At 43.2% G+C, this 19,408-nt stretch overlaps 1 protein-coding gene across 4 annotated transcripts in view; it reads left to right on the top strand.

Moving 5' to 3' along the window:
- The window catches only part of Piezo (piezo type mechanosensitive ion channel component), a 242,465-nt gene that overhangs the window by 40,230 nt on the left and 182,827 nt on the right, over positions 1-19,408 (top strand). For all 4 annotated transcript variants that reach the window (XM_075698593.1, XM_075698600.1, XM_075698578.1 and 1 more), the window contains one exon: positions 4,152-4,277. In XM_075698593.1, coding sequence (XP_075554708.1) covers positions 4,152-4,277 — 126 coding nt within the window. The remainder of the gene's footprint in view (positions 1-4,151; positions 4,278-19,408) is intronic.

Here is a 19,408-nt window from a genome sequence, read left to right as displayed (position 1 = left end):
TGTCTGGGCAACTTACGGTTAGAAAAAGAAATAAATAAAGACAAAATCAGGCTGGCCTCAAGGTAGAAGCTGTGGAACCATGCAAGTAGTGACAGTGGCAACATATGACTTGGCTGGTGGCTGATGAAATCAATGTCAGTCCTTCATAGTTCCTAGTCTTTTTAGCTTTCAGCGAGCCTGCAGAAGTTAATTGATTGTTTGCATAGCTTTCATTGGAACACCTTTTATCAAAGCTTTATTTGGCTGTAAAGTTTGTTATTCTTCAAACTTAGTCATTTAATATAAAAATTTGAAAAGTTTATTAATGCAGCTGTTAATTTTGTGTATAACTGGGCAAATTACACCCTACATAAAGGTACCAATTGGGACAATTTAACAGTAAACATAAAGTTACTGAGATTTGTATTGCTGTAATTAAAAAAAAATTTGGTGGAAGATAAGACCTTTAGCCAACTTTGCCAGTTTTGTTTTCATTATTTGTTGCACACTCGGAAGCGTATGCAATACGCAACACTGTTGGAAAGTTGTGTGGCAGTTGTATCATTGTGTGAATATATGCTGTTACTCTCAAGATTTATTTATTTATTTACATGTACTCATGGAGGAACTATAGCAGGAGTGGCAGAGTATAAAAATGCATTAATTCAGAAGGCAGTAGAACAAAACCATACAAAAGGAAGGAAAATGAAAGCTATTGTAATTACACATACAAAAAAATGGCAAGCAAAAAGTAGTCAGCAGTAAAAAAAGAAAACAAGTGCGCTAATGAATAACTGCAAGTAAAAGGCAAAATAAAATCGAAGACCAAGAATGCAAAAACTAACCAAAACAGGAACGACGCCAGCAGGGCACTAATAGCATAGTTGCAAGTTGCAGAAATGTAGACACAGAAAAAAAAAGGTTAATGATTTGTTAGAGCATCAAGAAGCATATGAACGGGTACTAAATAGATATCACCAAGTAAAGTATTTAGTTTTTCATTGTTTGAGGAAAGAAACTGTATTTAAACGTTTTGGTAGGTGAATAGTAAGGCTTGACTTTAAAGGGGCCCTGAAACACTTTTCTAACTAATCATGAAATGGCGTCACTATTAAAGGACGTCGTCTCATAAATCTCATTCCACGAAAATGTTTTTAATCCTTCAATTATAAGTGGAGTTATTGCACCACTACCCAGCCTTCTCTGTCTTTTCATCTCCACTAGCGTGCTGGAAGACAAGGTAGCGCAAATCCCCAGCCAAAAGTTGAGTGTCGCAGTGACGAAAGGGCTTGTCATGGCACCTTGTGGCAGCTGCAGAGGGCTACACTATGCAGCACACTGCTTCCATCTCAGAGGCCAAGCGCAGCTAATGCAGCTATGTGCTGTGCAAAGATTAAACAATTTTTTTGTCTTTTTTAGTTCGCTGACATATATATGTATTTGTCATTTGTTAAACTCAAAATTAGCAATTATGTATTAGTGAAACCTCGTTAAACCGTAGTTGGCCGGAGCTCGGAAAAAGTATGTACTAAACAGTAGTACTGCTTAACCGAAATAGCATGAGCTCGCCCACTTACCTGTCAAAAATGGAACTCTGAGAGAGTGCGGTGAAAGGGGAAGAAGACATGCAGTATTTATTCACTTCGTGCTACAAAAGTGTTATTTTCGTTTGATGCCATGGTGGCCTAGCAGCGACAACAGCGGCCTCAAACTTACTGAAGCTGCAAGCCAGCTTTTCAGCCAGCCCTCTCTTCTCGGCAAACACTCGCATGGCAGATTCCTCGTTGGTGTTACATGTTCTCCGTGCACGCGGGCGGTAGCGCTGCAGAAGTCGCGGGGCACCTTTTTCATTGCGGGGTGCTGTTCTCGTCGTGACGACTGGATTCATGAGGCTGACGTAACACGCAGCTTCTGCCACTGTCGGGCCTGAATCACCCATGCTGTCGCTTTCCGTGTCGTCCTCATCACTGTTGCTAGTTGACACTTCGGCAACAAAAAAGGCAATGATGGCGAAAAGTCGAGCCTTGTAGCCGACATCTCTTTGCGGTCGCAGCAGCGCTGCTGAGCAGCTTCTTCGCTTTCCAAATACCACACACCGTAGTTAACAGTAGATCTCTGTCGCGTGCCAGCGCCGACTTCTTCGTGTCAAGTTCGACAGCACAAACAATTTCTAATTTTTCTTCTATGCTGAGCACCCTGCATGTTTTTCATCCAAGCATCGGCATGACGCGATTCCTTGTTTGCTCAACGCCACAACGCTCTCTGGCACGGCACTGAAATGATGTTGATGTTGATGTGGCTTCACGTGCAAATGCGCAGGGCACTTGGAGGCCGTTGTTCTGATCTGAGGCTTGTTGTTCTGCCGGGACGCCCGATGAAGACGATGCACCACTGTGTTTGTGCGACGAAAAGTGGAAACACTATGTGTTAACCGACATGTACGCAATAAGCTGGTACGGTTTATCCGCATACAAAACACATTATGCTCAATGGCCGCTGAGTCAGGGATTTGACTTTACTACTATTAAAACAAAACTACTGTTCAAGTGGGTACGGTTTAATGAGGTTTTACTGTACTGAGAATGTTGTCGCAGTCATAAAATTAGCGAATAGTGTTAGTTGGCCAACTGCTTTCGATCAGCTTTTGATGCCGACATTGTCAATGCGAGAGCAATCATTTGTTCATTGCTTTTGACACGAGACTATAAATTCCTTGGTGCATGCATTGCAGTAATATTTGGCTGACATATTCACAGCAGTTTCTTTAACAGATGGGTAACGTTTTCTTACTATGTTAGAAAAGTGTTTCAGAGCCCCTTTAAGGTCATGGTGACTGCCTGTGCAAGATGAAGTGGCAAAACATAGTTACTCATTATTCGAGAGATGACGCAAAGAATTTCCTATATAATTAAGGCACTTCAATCATTCAAAACTCAATGCACTGACAGATACTGTATTGTAGTCAAGCATATGCTGTATATCATTTGGCATGTTATCACAGGCAGTTTGGAAAATCAGCTCAGACTTGTAGACTGCTGATGTGTTCTCCATTCAGTAGAATAGCTGCCAAGGTGTGGTGCCGATGAACATGCCCATGGCCAGGTTGTAAATACATAAACATAAATGCCCAAGAAAGTGGACGAAGGGACAGCCATCACAATTGGCAGCGCACTCTTTGCATCATGCAGAGGTTGTGGGTTCTGCTTCTACCTACAACAAAGTTATTTTCTTTCAATTTCATCTCCCTTTAAATTTTTTTAATAATATCAAGTTGACAAAAATTTAATTCTCATTTACAATTAATTCTGCAGTTCATAAGAAAGGTTAATTTTCCCATGCCTTCCTTGGCTTCACTGTCTGTTAGCATCACATGTTCCTTGCTAGAAAGTGTAGCATAGCCAGAATGAGCCCTGCTTTCTTTCACTTTTTTTTCCTCTGAGCACAAACTGGAGAATTTTATATTGTTGTAACCTGTTTTGTCACAGTGCAGTGAAAAGTATTGTGCCCATTTGAGAGTTTGTGCCCCTATGCCCTTCTTTCTTCCCTCCACTGTAACCAGTTTGTAGCCTTTAGAACAAGCAGCAGCAATTAGCGCAAACAAAAAGACAACTCATGCGGGAAGAAACGACAAATACGAGCGATTTGTTGAGTAGTGCTTGTTTGTCATTTCATCCTGTGCAAGTTTCTTTTTGTTTCTTATAATTGTCCTCGTCAGCAATACAAGACCAACTAGCCCAACAATTCATTCATCTTAGCTGTAACTAATTAAAAGAGGAATAAGCTCAAGGGACTTCAGATCTCATTCCTGTGCTGCTCTTGAAATAATTGTAAAAAATGTGTTAGAAAAGTTCTTAGGAAACAGTTTTACAAGGCTAACCAACTTTGTTTTGCGAGTTACCGCTTGATTCAAACAGTGGATTGTTTCTTTAGGAGACAACAATTTTCCCTCTTACACAATTAGCGGAGCACTTGATTGCCAGAGAATTTGTGCCAGAGCAAGTTGGGAAAATGAGTGCAAATTGAGGAAATATGAGAATGCTTGTATGGTGAACACCTTTCAACTAATGCTTCCTAATAATGAAGAACTGCCTTTTCCTTACTTCTGATAATTTTTCAGCAGCTCGGTAGCAAATGTTGACAACTTTTTTTCTCTTTATATCTCTTGCTCATAGTCTCACGAATCTCCCAGCTTGGTAACGACAAGTGGTGTTGTAAGCCACGTTCCTCGCCAGGACTCCAAACGCAGTTCACAGCGATCGGCAATCTCCTTCTCTCGAAGGCACAGAAAAGAAAGCGGGGTAACTTTTGCTGCGTTGCACTTGCTTCCTTTTAGTTTGTTTACCCTAGCTTCAGTGTACATGCTGATCATAATGTTGCAGAACATGCATGCCAAAGATTTTTGCACAAATGTTTTACAGCTTGGAGATATTGCTGGAGGATAACTTTGCCATATTGAGGTATTCAAGCAAAGATTGATCCTCATTACATAGATGTCTGTTTCACTGGCAAAATAATTCTCTACAAACAGGAGTATTTAAAATGTAGTAAAATCAATGTTACATTATTTATTTGTTCTGCAACATTGCCATTTTGTGCTGTTCCTTTTAAGTTTTAGCACCTTGGTGTTTATTTTGAGCTCTGGCTTTTAAATTTGCACTGAATTTTTTTAGAGGACTGTGTTAAGTGTCTGCCATAAATAGCACCCATGTATAGCTTTATACATGAGCAAGGCATAAGCTTTAACCATATGCTGTTGTAAAGTTTGTCAAAGTATTCATTTTGGATACGTGTTACGGAATGAAGGCAGGCATAAAGCACTGCACAACCTGCATAGTAGGAATGGTAATGGAAGTATTATTGCCTCAGGTCAGCTTTGTTGAAATGTATTAGTGTATATGTAAGTTATAATTGCATAACTGTATTAACTGACTCACTACAGTGAGGCTTTTCTTATCTTCTTTATTAGTCTCTCTTGCTTTTACATGTTAGAATGTGCAAGACTATCTTTTTGTCTGCCATTCATTTAGTAACTCGTATTGCTTACTTGGACCTCAGTAGCACAATTGCATTGCCATTCCATTTGAATCTGATTGTCTCATCTCCTGTCATATTCACTCAAGTAGCACCTGAATTATTTCTAGAATCAGCCACTTGGCCCTGACAGATGTGTAAGAATGGAATGGAATCAAATATGAAGAATCACTGCATTATGCGAACCCTGGATTGCTTAACCTTTTGAGAGCTTGATTAGCTTAGATTTTTTTTAAGCTCGTTGGTAGTAACACTAGATGCCACTTTCAAAGTGGTTTTATTGCTGTGCCATTGCTGGTTATATTGCATTGACAAAAGCTCTGTTGTGAGGTTATTTCAGCCCATACGAGCTCAGGCTCTTGATTTTGGGATTGCTAAATTCAAAGCTAATGCAGCCTTGGAAACTTTTCGCAAGAGGCTCTATGGCACTGTAATGTTTTCTCAGGTGACTCGTGAGAACTCGGATATACTAAAACTCCGAAAGAAAGCCAAAGCCATTCTCCAAAAAGAAAATGAAAAGTTGAGCAATTTATTTATATGCTTTAAAAAATTCCTTGCATTTTCATTTCATCCCTGTGCAAGAACTCAAGTACTCATGAGAGAATTTGTGTGTAACATACTTTGCAGTTGCACGACAGTTGCACACAGCATGCAAGTGGTCTGTCACAAGCAGCAGATGCTGGGCAGAAAAAGCACAGTGTTTTCGAGAACGCGCATGCACCGACCCTCTCTCTTTTTCTTCCTTCACAGCTTTGTCTGCCTGTTTAAAAAAAATTTTAAGTCACTTAAAAATTTTTTTATGTCACTGGCTTCAACTTCTAGTAGCTTCTAGTAGGGATGATAATGGAAGTATTATTGCCTCAGTTCAGCTTTGTTAGAATGTATTAATGTATATGTAAGGAATTATTGCATAACAATACTAATTGCCTTGCTACAGTGAGACAGTTAATATTGTTAATATAGGGAGGCAGTTAATATAGTCTATCATCACTGAGCCACAGCTTTCCTAAACGTAGTTTCAGAAACTGTAAACAAGGAGGCATACATGTACAGTGACAGTACAGTGTACAGTGACAGTGTACAGTACATATATCTGCTTTTTTGTTGTCTTTACGTACTACTTGCACTGGACAGTTCAACCAACTAGCAAAACTAGACGCTCAGGTCAGCATGCAGTTAGGCGTCCTAGCATGTTATGCTTTCTAATTGGCCTCCCTGCATGTCACCATTAAGCATTCATGATCTTGTGTGTGCTGTGAGCCTCAGTCTTTGAAATATTTGTCAAAGCATCAGTTTATGCATTTGTTTTGATGAATACCAATTAATGTGGATTTAAGTCATTACAGGAGCAATAAAATTGTCCCACATACGGGGTGGAAGTGTTAACATGCATCTCAGCCATGGCTCATAATGTTCTGTCACACAGTACCGTGCTGCCAGAAATAACTGGGACACAGTGCACAGATCGAAGTGTGTTGCGTGATTTAATGAAATTTATGGTATTAGTGTTCATACTTAATAAGCATAGCACTGCTGTCCTATTGTGGCAACACATTTGCTTCACATATTGCACCTGGGAGCTGTTATAGATTTTTCATGCCTAAGCATAACTTAGAACTGTTGCATAAGCTCAGCAGAAATTCTGATAAGGATGTAGTCATTTTAAATACAGGGTGTTTCAGTGAACACTTTCAAACATTTAAAAAAATTGTCTGTGGCAGATAGCACAGCTCTGGTCCATGAGCTGGTCTACTCAAAGAAGCGGGCATTACTTGCTACAAAAATTGAAATGCACTCTCGATTAATTAACAAAAGTTCACTAATTAAGTGTTTAACTAGTTACCTTATGGCACATATTCCAATTTACAAATTCTAGTGGGTAAGACTGCAAGGCATATCCATTTGAAAAGAATTGTGTGGACGACATAATTTACGAGATATGCGCCCGCAAACTTGCAGTAAGAATGCACTGTCATTCCACTTACTTTCTTAACAAAACATTGTTTCATGAATTGAAGCACAGAAGTAAACTGGGACACCAATACATTTCTCCACAAAGTTAAGGAATTATCTCGAAACTGGTGTCATCCTGGGAATTTGTCCCAAGCAGATCCGCCTTGCGAACTGCCCGGCTAGAATTTGTAAATTGCAATATGTGCCATAAGGTAATTAGTTAAAAACCTAATTAGTGAGTTATTCTTAATCAGTGAATTAAGCATTCTAATTTTTGTGCAAGTGATGGCCGCCTCTTCAACTAGCCCAGCGCATGGACTAGAATTGTGCTATCTGCCACTTAAAAAAATTTTTAAAGTGTTCGCTGAAACACCCGGTAGATGAATTGGAACATTGGGCAAGATGTCGATTTATAATTAAGGGCAGAGAAAGGATCACAAAAAATGAGCACTGAACTTCAACCAAATTTTGTTGCAGAAAAGTGAGCAGTTAATACCCATGATGCATACACAACCCACTATGAATATGTCACGAAATAAAGTAAACCGGCAGAGCCAAAAAAAAAAAAATCAAGAACTTAAGGCTGACATGACAAGTTGGTATCAATATCACTCTGCTTCACTGCTGGTACATGCAAACAAGCACATGTCTAGCCTTGGCCAAAAAGAAGTATTCCATTTTCCAGAAGAAAAATCAGACTGAGCAATGCTTTGGCCTATTTTTTTTTTTTTCATATGATGGCCTTCAACCAGTTCGCGCATGTTGATGAAAGCGTCATTACGAATGGGTCTGCAGCCACAGTCCCAGCATTACATTGCATTGCTAATTAGCGATATGCCGCACCTTATAATGAGCTATCATATTGCATCAGGGGACAAAGATCATAGGGGTTACAGATGTTGGGCACCCCAATACTATAGTTTATCCTGTTGCAGAAAAAATTCTTAGATGCTTGAATCATCGCTTGAAAGAGAACTGCAGTGAGAAACAGAATGCATACTGAAACAAGTGACATACATTTTGTATGTGCATGCTCTGTCACATCACATGAAGGTTGCCTTGAAACATGACATCAATGTTGTATATTTGTAAGAAGGCTTAGACTGATGCCTTAGACAGAGTGCATGCAAATAGAATTGCCCCAGGACACATGGTCTGCAAAGTGAAGCATTGAATGCAGTTTGGTTCTTTCATAAATGCTGTTGTGTATGTTCTTCCAATCTCGTGAGCTGGTAGAAGCCTATCATATCAAGAAGGGCCAAGTGCATAAATCAGGCTTCAATTTGCTTTTTGGAAATTGAAATAGGTTTCTTTGATGGCAGCTAGGCATGTGCTTGTTTGCTGTATTGAAGTTGTAGGATGTTGGTGTTAACATGTCATGTCATTAAGTTTTATTGCAATAGCAGTTATGCAGCCACTTCGGGAACATTCACGCTATCGGTACCCTCTTTGCCACTGTGCTGTCGTGGTATTAGCACATCTGCAGCCTGTGTGGAGGGAGCTAGAAAGTTTTCAGACACATGAGCAACATGCTTTGCATTAGGCTGCAAAAAATGACAAGGCTGAGTGGACACACCATCACACTCTGACCAATTGGTTCCTGCTGGGCAGCTGTGTGCCATTCATCTGGAAGGCTAGTCAATGGCCTGAGTGAAATGGAAAGTAAGAATCATGCAGCTAAACCTATCTAATCCTTTCATTGGGCACTCACAAATGGTGGCAGTTTTTTTGCGAGTCTCATCTTGTACGCCATCGATGTGCATTGCCAGCACAGCAACGCTGCTGGTGGCACTCGTCACACACACCTGGTAGCTGTAGGGCACTGTTTCCCCAACATGCTGTGTTGTACCAACATGTCACTTCTGTGTATTGTTAGAACACCAACCAGGGAACTCGAGTGCAGCACTAAACCTTGCTTTTGCGGTCATTGCTCTACCCTTCGGGTGAAACTCTCTCTACCTTCTTCTTCTTCTTTTTTAATGCCAGTTTATGCTGTTTCATGTTTTGAAAGTGTGCTAGTGTGAGCTTCATAATATTGTCACGCGCTAACACAAGAGTAAGTGACAGTACGATCAGCCAGAGACGAAAAATGCCAAGCACTGAGCGACGGTTCTCCAGCTGGCGCGGGATCTTCAACTTCGTCGTCTTCTTCGCCGTTTTGCTGGGCACGCAATGCTGAATGTTCGCTGGCTCAAAACACCAGGTGGCATTATTCCCCCTCCCTATGAAGCATCGACTCGATGCTCAAACACAAGACGTACACGGAAAGTACGCACATTAGGTAAGACATGAAAAAAAAGGGGGGAAACACGCTAGCACACATACGGGCATGCACACGAGGCAAGAAAATGGGTTCTGTCGTCGGGAACAAAAAAAGAAAAAAAAAACACTTCGCAGTTCTTTGGAGGACGACGCGACGACAGCAAAAAACAAAAGTTTGTTTCACCAGTAGACTTAACATCACCGTGCAAAATACGGCTTGAGGCGGACGACATGTACAGTCTCTGCGCGTGGTAAACAGCGCTTGGGCGATGGTAGGTCTCCGTCTGGAACCACTTCATAGTTCACGTCACTTACACGCCTTAGTACTGTGTATGGTCCGAAGTACTTGCTCAGGAGTTTCTTGCTGAGGCCTCGCCGTCTAATGGGGGTCCAAACCCAAACTTGGTCACCAGGCTCATAGGTAACTTGTCGATGGGGAAGATTGTACCTTATGGCATCTGTACACTGCTACTGTCTTATGTGGACACGGGCCAGTTGACGTGCTTCCTCGGCACGCTGAATGTACTCCTCGACGTCAGGAGCTAACTGGTCGAGCTGATCGATGTCTTCATATGGAATCATGGCGTCTAGCATAGTTTGAACATCTTGACCATAAACGAGGTGAAACTGCGCAAATCGTGTGGTTTCCTGTGTGGCAGTGTTGTACGCAAACGTTACAAATGGCAGGATTCCGTCCCACGTTTTGTGCTGCACATCGATGTACATAGAGAGCATGTCTGCCAGTGTTTTGTTTAGTCTTTCTGTCAAGCCGTTAGTCTGAGGGTGGTATGCAGTGGTCTTTCGATGACTTGTGCAACTCAACTTCAAGATGTCGTCCAGAAGCTTCGCCGTAAATGCCGTCCCTCAGTCAGTGATGACGAATGATGGTGCGCCATGCCGAAGCACAATGTGATGCATAAAAAACTGGGCAACTTCAGATGCTGTCCCACGTGGTAGTGCCTTCGTCTCAGAGTAACGCGTCAAGTAATCAGTTGCGACAATGATCCACTTATTGCCGGAGGAAGACAAGGGAAATGGTCCAAGAAGGTCCATTCCAACTTGATCAAACGGCATACGCGGAGGGTCGATGGGCCATAGAAGGCCTGCAGGCTTGAAGGGTGGTGACTTTCGGCGCTGGCATTCACGGCATCCTTTCACGTAGCGTTTGACGCAAGCAGTCAGTCTAGGCCAGTAGTACAGTTGCCGTACCCTGTCCAGAGTCCTTGAGTAACCCAAGTGACCAGATGTCGGCTTGTCGTGGCAGGCTAATAGGATGTCGTCGCGAAGGGCTTCAGGCACTACTAGAAGATGTGGTTTATCACCGGCACCTGTGTTTCTTTTGTATAAGATGCCCTCTCGAAGGCAAAATGACGACAACCGTCGCAAAAGTGGGCGAGGAATGGGCGCGATGCCGCCTTCTAAGTGATCAATGATGGGCTTTAACTCAGCGTCCAATCGTTGTTTAGCGAGCAGGTCCGGTCTGCTGAGGGCTCCCAGGAAGGCGCTGTCGTCTTCCTCGTCAGGATTCTGAGATTCAACAGGTGCTCTTGATAGCGTGTCAGCATCTTCATGTTTCCTACCAGACTTGTATACGATGGTGATGTCAAATTCCTGGAGTCGCAGACTCCAACGTGCCAATCGTCCAGAAGGGTCTCGGAGGTTGGTCAACCAGCACAAAGCGTGATGATCGGTCACAACGTTAAATAGCCGCCCGTAGAGATACGGTCTAAACTTTGTAGTAGCCCAAATAACCGCGAGGCACTCCTTCTCTGTGGTGGAATAATTGGACTCTGCCCGTGACAGAGTGCGGCTTGCGTAGGCGATAACTCGTTCAGTTCCGTCTTGCCGTTGCACCAGGATAGCTCCGAGACCGATATTGCTGGCGTCAGTGCGTACTTCTGTGTCAGCATCCTCATCAAAATGACCGAGCACGGGAGGAGAAGACAATCGACGTTGTAGCTCCGCAAAGGCAGTCTGTTGTTCATCAGTCCAGAGGAATGGCACGTCGTCACGTGTAAGGCGAAATAGTGGCTCTGCAATCTTAGAAAAATTTTCAATGAAGCGTCGATAATAGGCACACAAGCCCAAAAACCGTCGGACACTTTTCTTGTCGGTTGGAGTGGGAAAAGCAGCTACGGCATCAGTCTTCTCGGGATCGGGCCGAACACCTGCCGCGCTCACGACGTGACCAAGGAACTTCAGTTCCTCGTAACCGAAATGGCATTTCTCTGGCTTGAGTGTAAGGTCAGCCGATCGAATGGCTTCGAGTGCATTCCGAAGGCGTCGAAGGTGCTCGTCAAAAGTCTCCGAAAAGATAACGACATCATCGAGATAGACGAGGCAGCTTTTCCATTTGAGGTCAGCGAGAACTGTATCCATCATTCGCTGGAATGTGGCTGGCGCGGAACAGAGGCCGAAAGGGAGTACTCTAAATTCGTAAAGGCCGTCCGGAGTCACAAACGCAGTTTTCTCGCGGTCCCGCTCATCTACTTCAATTTGCCAGTAGCCACTTTTCAGATCGATAGAGGAGAAATACTTCGCGCGCCTCAGTCTATCCAGAGAATCGTCGACACGAGGCAACGGGTACACGTCTTTCTTTGTGACGTTGTTTAGCTTCCGGTAGTCAACACAAAACCGAAGCGTGCCATCTTTCTTTTTAACGAGAACGACCGGTGATGACCAGGGACTGCATGAAGGCTGTATTACGCCGTCTTGAAGCATTTCCTTCACCTCCGTTTGAATCGCATATTGTTCGGTCGGGTAAACACGATAAGGCTGTTGCCGTATGGGGGACACGTCGTCATAGGTGATGATACGGTGTTTCGTAATCGACGTTTGACGTATCTTCGGCGACCGTGCAAAGCAAGAGTGGAACTCGAGCAACAGTTCGCGAAGGTGTTGTTTGTTCTCTTCAGGAAGCGTTGGACTAATGTCGACGTTGCGTATAGATGGTTCAGCATTGTCGATTGCCTCGGAAACAAAACACTCAGTGACATCGGCGATCGGGTCGGCGTAGGCGATGACAGTACCGGGGAAAAGGTGCCAGTGTTCGTAGCTGAAGTTCGTGACAAGAGCCTCACAGTGGCCATCATGGAGATCAATAAGGCTTCTTGCTACACAAACACCTTGAGAAAGCAGGAGAGAGCGATTGCTTTCTGTGACCGCTTCACCGTGTAAGAGTCTGTCACATGCCACCTGAACCACGACACTTGCACGTGGTGGTAACGTGACAGCGTCGTCGATGACACGAAGAGGTGCTCGAGGGTGGATGGTGTTGGTCGTCGCTGCGGCGCTCTTTGTCAAGAAAGTGACAAGGCGTTGTCGAATGTCGATGATAGCTCCGTGCTCCCTGAGAAAGTCCATGCCGATGATTAGGTCTCGAGAACACTGAGGGAGAATGCTCAAGCTGGCAACAAACGTAGAGCCGCGAATCTGTATTCTTGCCGTGCACATGCCGAGTGGGGTGACGATGTGCCCGCCAGCTGTACGAACTGGCATTTGATTCCAAGGCGTCGTCACTTTCTTCAGAAGGGTGGCCAGTTTTTCGCTGATTATAGAATAATCCGCTCCAGTGTCCACTAAAGCAGTCAATTCACGACCGTCGAGCAGTACAGGAATGTCCAAGGAAATTCTTTTTCTGTAAGCAGCAGGTACTGTCGTCGTCGATGTATCGTCGGTCCGCGCACGCTTCAGTGGAGGTCCTTGAGCACGTCCAGACTGAGCGGCCTCGCCACCGAAGGCCGCTGTGGTTAGCTTTCCCGGCGCGGGCTGGGCGACTGACCCCGCACCACGCTCGAATACGTACGGCGAGTCGGAGAAAACCGCTGCAGCGAAGGGGAGCGTGACTGGTGTTGGTCGCGGCGAGTTTGCTGAAAATTCGCGTAGTCCGAGCTCTCGATAGGAGCACTGTCGGTAGACGTGCCCAGCTTCGCCACAGTGAAAGCAAAGGGGACGGCGATCAGGTGCCTGCCACACGTCTGATTTCCTTGGGGCCTGTCGGTGGTCCTGGTAATACGAGGCCACTTGGACGGGCTGTAGCATGGCCGGGCACGTGGTGCGAAGCGGGGAGGGAGGTGGGGCAGGTTGCCTCAAAGCTTGCGCATACGACATACGGGAGCTGTCAGTTCTTAGCGGTCGAGCTTCTGTGTTGAAGGGTGGTTCTCTTAGCGCTTGCTGGACTTCGTCACGGAGAACGCTGGACAAGGAGTTGAGCGTCGGCTGTGAGGGTACCGACAGCTTCTGGAGTTCTTCGTGGATTACGGAATGAATGAGCTCTCAAAAGAAATCGACGTGGCCTCCGAGAGCTCCGAAGAGGTCCTTAGGTGAGGCAGCGTTCACTTGGCGTTCGTATGGTGGTGCCCGCTGCCGGAGCGTCTGTTCCATGGTGACGGCCTCGGAAAGAAATTCTGACACAGTCTTGGGAGGACTGCGCACGAGACCGCCGAACAGCTGCTCTTTCACTCCGCGCATCAGGTATCGCACCTTCTTTTCTTTCGACATGCTGGGGTCGGCTCGTCGAAAGAGACGCGTCATGTCCTCGACATACATTGTGACACCTTCGTTCGGCATTTGTATACGGCACTGGAGATCACGCTCAGCTCGCTCCCGGCAATCAGGGCTCGCATACGTCTCAAGAATCCGGCGTTTGAATTCTGCCCATGAATTTGGGGCATCTGCACGGTTCTCGTACCAAACACGTGCACCATCGTTAAGGCTGAAATATACGTTTTTCAGTTTCTCTGCGTCATCCCACTTGTTGAACGCGGCAACACGTTCATAGTGGACCAGCCAATCTTCAACATCCTCATGTATGGCGCTGTGGAAGGGATTTGGCGTTCGCAGATTCAGTAGCGTACAATGAATCGGTGTTGGGCCTTCCATACCAGTTGGCATGGTCGGAGCTGCCATTTTCTCTGGGAGAAGTCCAAACTCAGGGGCTTGTTCACGGATCCTTCTGCTGGCGCGGTGTACAGGCGTAACCACCGGTACGGGGCTGGAGCTCCTGCTGCTCGGAGGGGTGTGGTTCATAGATTAGAGTACCCAGCACCTCCACCAGTTTGTCACGCGCTAACACAAGAGTAAATGACAGTACGATCAGCCAGAGACGAAAAATGCCAAGCACTGAGCGACGGTTCTCCAGCTGGCGCGGGATCTTCGATTTCGTCGTCTTCTTCGCCGTTTTGCTGGGCACGCAATGCTGAATGTTCGCTGGCTCAAAACACCAGGTGGCAATATGTAACATCAAAGAAAGAATCATTTTAGGCGTTTCTCTGCTAACAAATTTGAAGTTCAGCCCTCATCCTGTAGGATCCCATCTCTGTCCTGGTTCTTCATGCGGCCCTCAATCTTGCAGATATTATCTGTAGTCTTAAGCAAATGAGACATGGCTGCTTACTTCTAATTATTTAACTTTTCTCTAATTTATTAAGGTTCTCAATTATCAGCAATTGCTCTTAGGTGCATCACTTCAGTGTAATAGAGAATGCATGGTACAGAAACAGTATTCATGCTGAAGTTGTATCATTCTCATTAATATAATTTCTTCTAAACATTCCTTTGCATCTTCTTGAAGGAACTGACAACTGACCAATGCATGTCATGTGATTATGGTGTAAGTGAAAAGAATATACCTTACACCTTATATTCATAACATTGTTTAGGATCTTTGTAGTTTAAAGAGAAAACTTGTTTTTAAATTGACACATAAAGTCACTTAAGACTGCATGCAACAACACATAGCTACAAAAAAATTGGTACTACTTAAATTGGAGCCCCCCACATGGTTGCAAAGTGGTGTAGATTAGCTGTCAAGTGCATCATGCTTTTTGTTTAAAGAAGTGTTCATCATATTTTGTGCGCATTTTCATTCTTTTCAACATGTGGCGATTAAAGGAAGTTCACATTTACAAATCGTGCTGCCTTTGCTGCCATTGAGTGGAACAGAAGTACAGTGCTGGTTATTATTGCATTGCACACAAGTTGTATGTGTGCGAGTTTGCAAACCCCTCTCCCCCCCCCATCCCAGTGTTCTCTGGTTTTTGGGACATACAAAATGCCATCAACTCATTGTGCTATAAAGGAGTCATATTTGCCAGAAGAGAACTTAGGCAAAGCTTGGCTTAGCTTGGAAATTACTGGAGCACAACAAACAGTTTGCAGGCAGTAGCAAAGGTGTGCCTCTATTATCATAGAAACAATTCAGTTATAAAAGCACAAGCCACATGAAAATTACCTTGTTTAGTTTTCTACTTCTGGGGCCACACTAGTTGGCTTCTTTATAATGTCAGCACTACAATCAATATTGTGCTCTCTTATCACTATTTCCATCACGGGACTTTGTAAACACAATTGTGAATACAGATTGAAAAATTCTTATAGAAAGTAACCATGCAGGATTGGACACTCTGGAGAGTAATCTTTCCATAGCAGCAAAAAAAAAGGGCCATGAAAATTGTCGGTTCCTTTGAATTAAGTATCAGCCTAGTCAGTTTTCTATTTGCTTTGCCGAGATTTCTGATGGTGCTGCTGCATCTTAGTTTGGTTAACAGCTAATAGATTCAAGATACTATATGTTTGGGGGTATAGATCTTCAGTTAAGTTTTATGCTACACTATGATTATGGCAGAGATAGCATGAGCTTTACCTTAGATTTATCTAGCACTGTTTCTGCTACTACATCCTATGAAAAATTAAATTGTGTGGTTTTGCATGCCAAAATTATGGGACACGCCGTAGTGGGGAACTCCAGATTGTTTTTGACCACCTAGGGTTCTCTAACATGCACCCAATGCACGATACACAGGTGTTTTTGCAATTCGCTCCCATCTAAATGCAGCCATGGCAGCCGGGATTTGATCCCGACCCCTCGTACTTCGAAACACAACACTAAAGCCACTACGCCACCATGGCAGGTATACATTCTGTCGTAGAAGCTCTTTCAGCACTGTGGAGTCGGCAGCTTCCTTTGCCATAATCATTTTTGTGCCCCTGTTGTATTATTAGTCTGCAGTTAAGTGTTGTCAGGGAATACAACACAAAATTCAATTCAATTCATTTTCATTTCACCATACACATGGTCGGAGCTCTTGGGAAAAAAGCTGTGCGAAACAGCTTGACTAGGCCGAAGAGACCACATCAAGGTAGAGCAGTGTGACAATGTGAACATCAGTAAAATGCTAAATTAAACAACAAAATTGAGGTGTTAAAAAAAAAGGACCATGCAGCTAATACAGAACACGCAGTTAAATACGGTATCAGTAGCCAACATGTCATTAGGTGTTCAGCATCCACATTGTTTGAAATTTGACTCCTTGAAACAGACACTGTTTGAAATTTCAACAAAGTTACAGATACCCTAATGTGGCTGATACATGAAACCATTTCATACCTAAGTAAAACTAAGAAAGAAAAGTTGTTCAACAAAAAGTAAAAGCACTAAAAGAAATTACAACAATGGAACACTGCACAGGTCATACAAAAAGCACATCAAGATCAACAAACTTTTCAATACATGGATATTCAGGGCATTGTTAAGTGTTTTTGTCATTATGTGTTAAGAAATTGCTGCCTCAGCTGGTTTAACGTAGGCCTAGTATGAAATGTGTAGCTATTTAAAACTGAAGGGAGATTATATCTTGGTGACTGATGTTTATAATTAGTTCTAAAGCGAGGAACATACCAGTTATCAGTACTTGTGGAAACAATATGTTTATGGCGTTCTAGTGAAGTGGTTGCGGTTAAGAAGTCATGAAAGAGGCTGTTTGAAGAATAAAGCACACATAAAATTCGGAAGTTATACAGAGTTGTCACGGGAATGATATTATAGGTTGCGAACAAGGGACTGGTGTGAGAGAGACGCGGGTGATTTCCAATGTACCGGATGATTCTTTTTTGCACTGTAAGGATTTTATCCTTGTTAGTTTTCATTGTTGTGATGGCAGTAGATTATGTGGGACACAAGTAATGCGTGATATAGGTTTAACTTTATTTGCATTGGAAGAAATGTTCAGCAGCGAGAGATGGCCCCGGCAACTGTAGAAACTTTTTTGCATGTTTGCAACATGCAAGCCCCAGTTGAGGTTATTATTAAATGTAACTCCAAGAATTTTATGTGATCTTACAATTTCAATATTCTGGCCTTCATAGGTTATGGCATGATTTAATTGAAATCTTTTATTTTTTGTTCTGAAAACAATTATTTTAGTTTTAGATGTACTAAGTTTCAGACCATTTGAGTGTGGCTATGAGGATAACTTCACAAGAAAATCTTCATGTTGCTTCCCTAATGTATCTGCATCTAGACCTGGCATAAGTATGGAACAATCGTTGGCAGATATGATAAATTTCACTGTTCTGTCGATGAGTACGATATCATTTATAAAAACAAACAAGAGGGCCTAGGAGGCTTCCTTGAGGTACTCCATTTTTTACTGGTAGAAAGCTCGATTGGTGACTTCTCAAGCATACCATCTGAGTTCGATTAGTTAATTAATCAGAACTGAATGAATCAGATTAGAACTTAATCAATTCCAGGGGTTTTCCATGAATTTTGCACTGGGACAGTTTACTTATAATGGTATGGCTTAAACAATCAAATGCTTTCGGGAAATGCAGGTCATTCAGTCACAGGTTGAATTCCCCAATGGTGCCAACTTTTTCGTTAAGTAATAAAAATGATCCACCCACTTCAGTTATACATGTACCAGCACTGGGGTATGAACATAGCTTTTATGCATTTTTGGCCTTAGCACCACCATGGAAAAGTTATTTATTGGAAAGAAACATCATTACCAAGCTTCTTACAGGACTCCCGTTTTGCTCAATAGAGCTAATTATGGGAGCTTGCGGCCTCATTTTCGCAATGTGCCTGCGAGTGAATGCTTCTTATAGAGCACTGTAGAGGCTTATTTGCAAGAGACATGTTTTCAAAGTCACCTTGCCAGTGTGAGCTTCTCATGTATACTGTGGCAAATTTTAACACTGACAGGCAAGTGCACGGATGCTGAGTGCAAGTATTCTGAAAGAGGAGCTCGTGACACCTATTGTGTGGCACAAAAATAAGATGCACCAAAGCATATGTTGAATGTCAAGTCAAAAAGGCTGCTTAAGATCCTGTGGGGAGGCTTCCTCTGTTTTGGCTAGAAAGGCTGCTGGAAAATAAAAGTGCAACACCCAGATATAACCATAATTTAATTATTTTACAATAACCCTAAAGGCCCTCAAGGGAGGGTATTACATAGGGTAAAGGTTACATCAGTGAGGCAAAGAACAGTGCATAAATGTAAGTACAACACGAAAACAAAACTGGGATAAAATTAATTACAGTGCATCAACGTAAGAACACAAGAAAAAAAATAAATAACAATAGTTATCAGTACAGCAACTTTAAATGATTTGCACAAACTATGACCACATCACGGAGACTTTGGTTGTCGGCGCATGAAAAAGCAAAATTCAGTTTACAAATCGGAGAGTGAAACATAATATATTAGGTATGCAATGGTACTGCACAGAGCGTCTGTAAATTTCGAGGCATTTGTTTCCGTGACAATGTGCGATGGCAGATTATTCCACTCTATCTCGGTGCAAGGTATAAATGACTGACCAAATGAGAGGGAACGACACATGATGCATTTGACTTTGCAAGAATGATTCCGACAAAAAAAAAATGGCTGAGCGTTCATGCATGAACTCGTTATGAAGAGATACGTGACAGTAAAGCTTATGGAATAGTGTTAAACGAGATATATTACGACGAAGGGACAAGGCTTCAAGCTTGGCACAATTTTTTAATGCTGTTACACTGGTTTGTCGTAAATAATCTGAAAAGATAAACCGTACAGCACGGTTCTACAGGGCTTCTAAGTCAGTTATTAGGTATGTCTGATGGGGATCCTATATGGCTGAAGCGTACTCTATTTTAGGGCGTATTAGTGTTGTGTATGCCAATTTGCGTAAGTGTACGGGAGCATGTTTGAGGTTACGTTTAAGGAAACCAAGTGAACGGTTTGTCCTAGCTGGAACAGTACCCAAGATTCAGCTGAGTTGGTCCAGAGTGCATTTATATGGGTGCACAGCATTGCACGCAGCCTGCTTTGCATTTGCTAAGGAGGCCTCATAACAGATTTTAAGTCTTTTTATGCAGCCATGTCTACAGTGAGCATCTGATCTTTATGAATGGTAT

The sequence above is a fragment of the Dermacentor variabilis genome, chromosome 1, assembly GCF_050947875.1.
Source record: "Dermacentor variabilis isolate Ectoservices chromosome 1, ASM5094787v1, whole genome shotgun sequence".
NCBI classification, from domain to species: domain Eukaryota; kingdom Metazoa; phylum Arthropoda; class Arachnida; order Ixodida; family Ixodidae; genus Dermacentor; species Dermacentor variabilis.
This window is presented reverse-complemented; position numbering and strand designations above follow the sequence as displayed.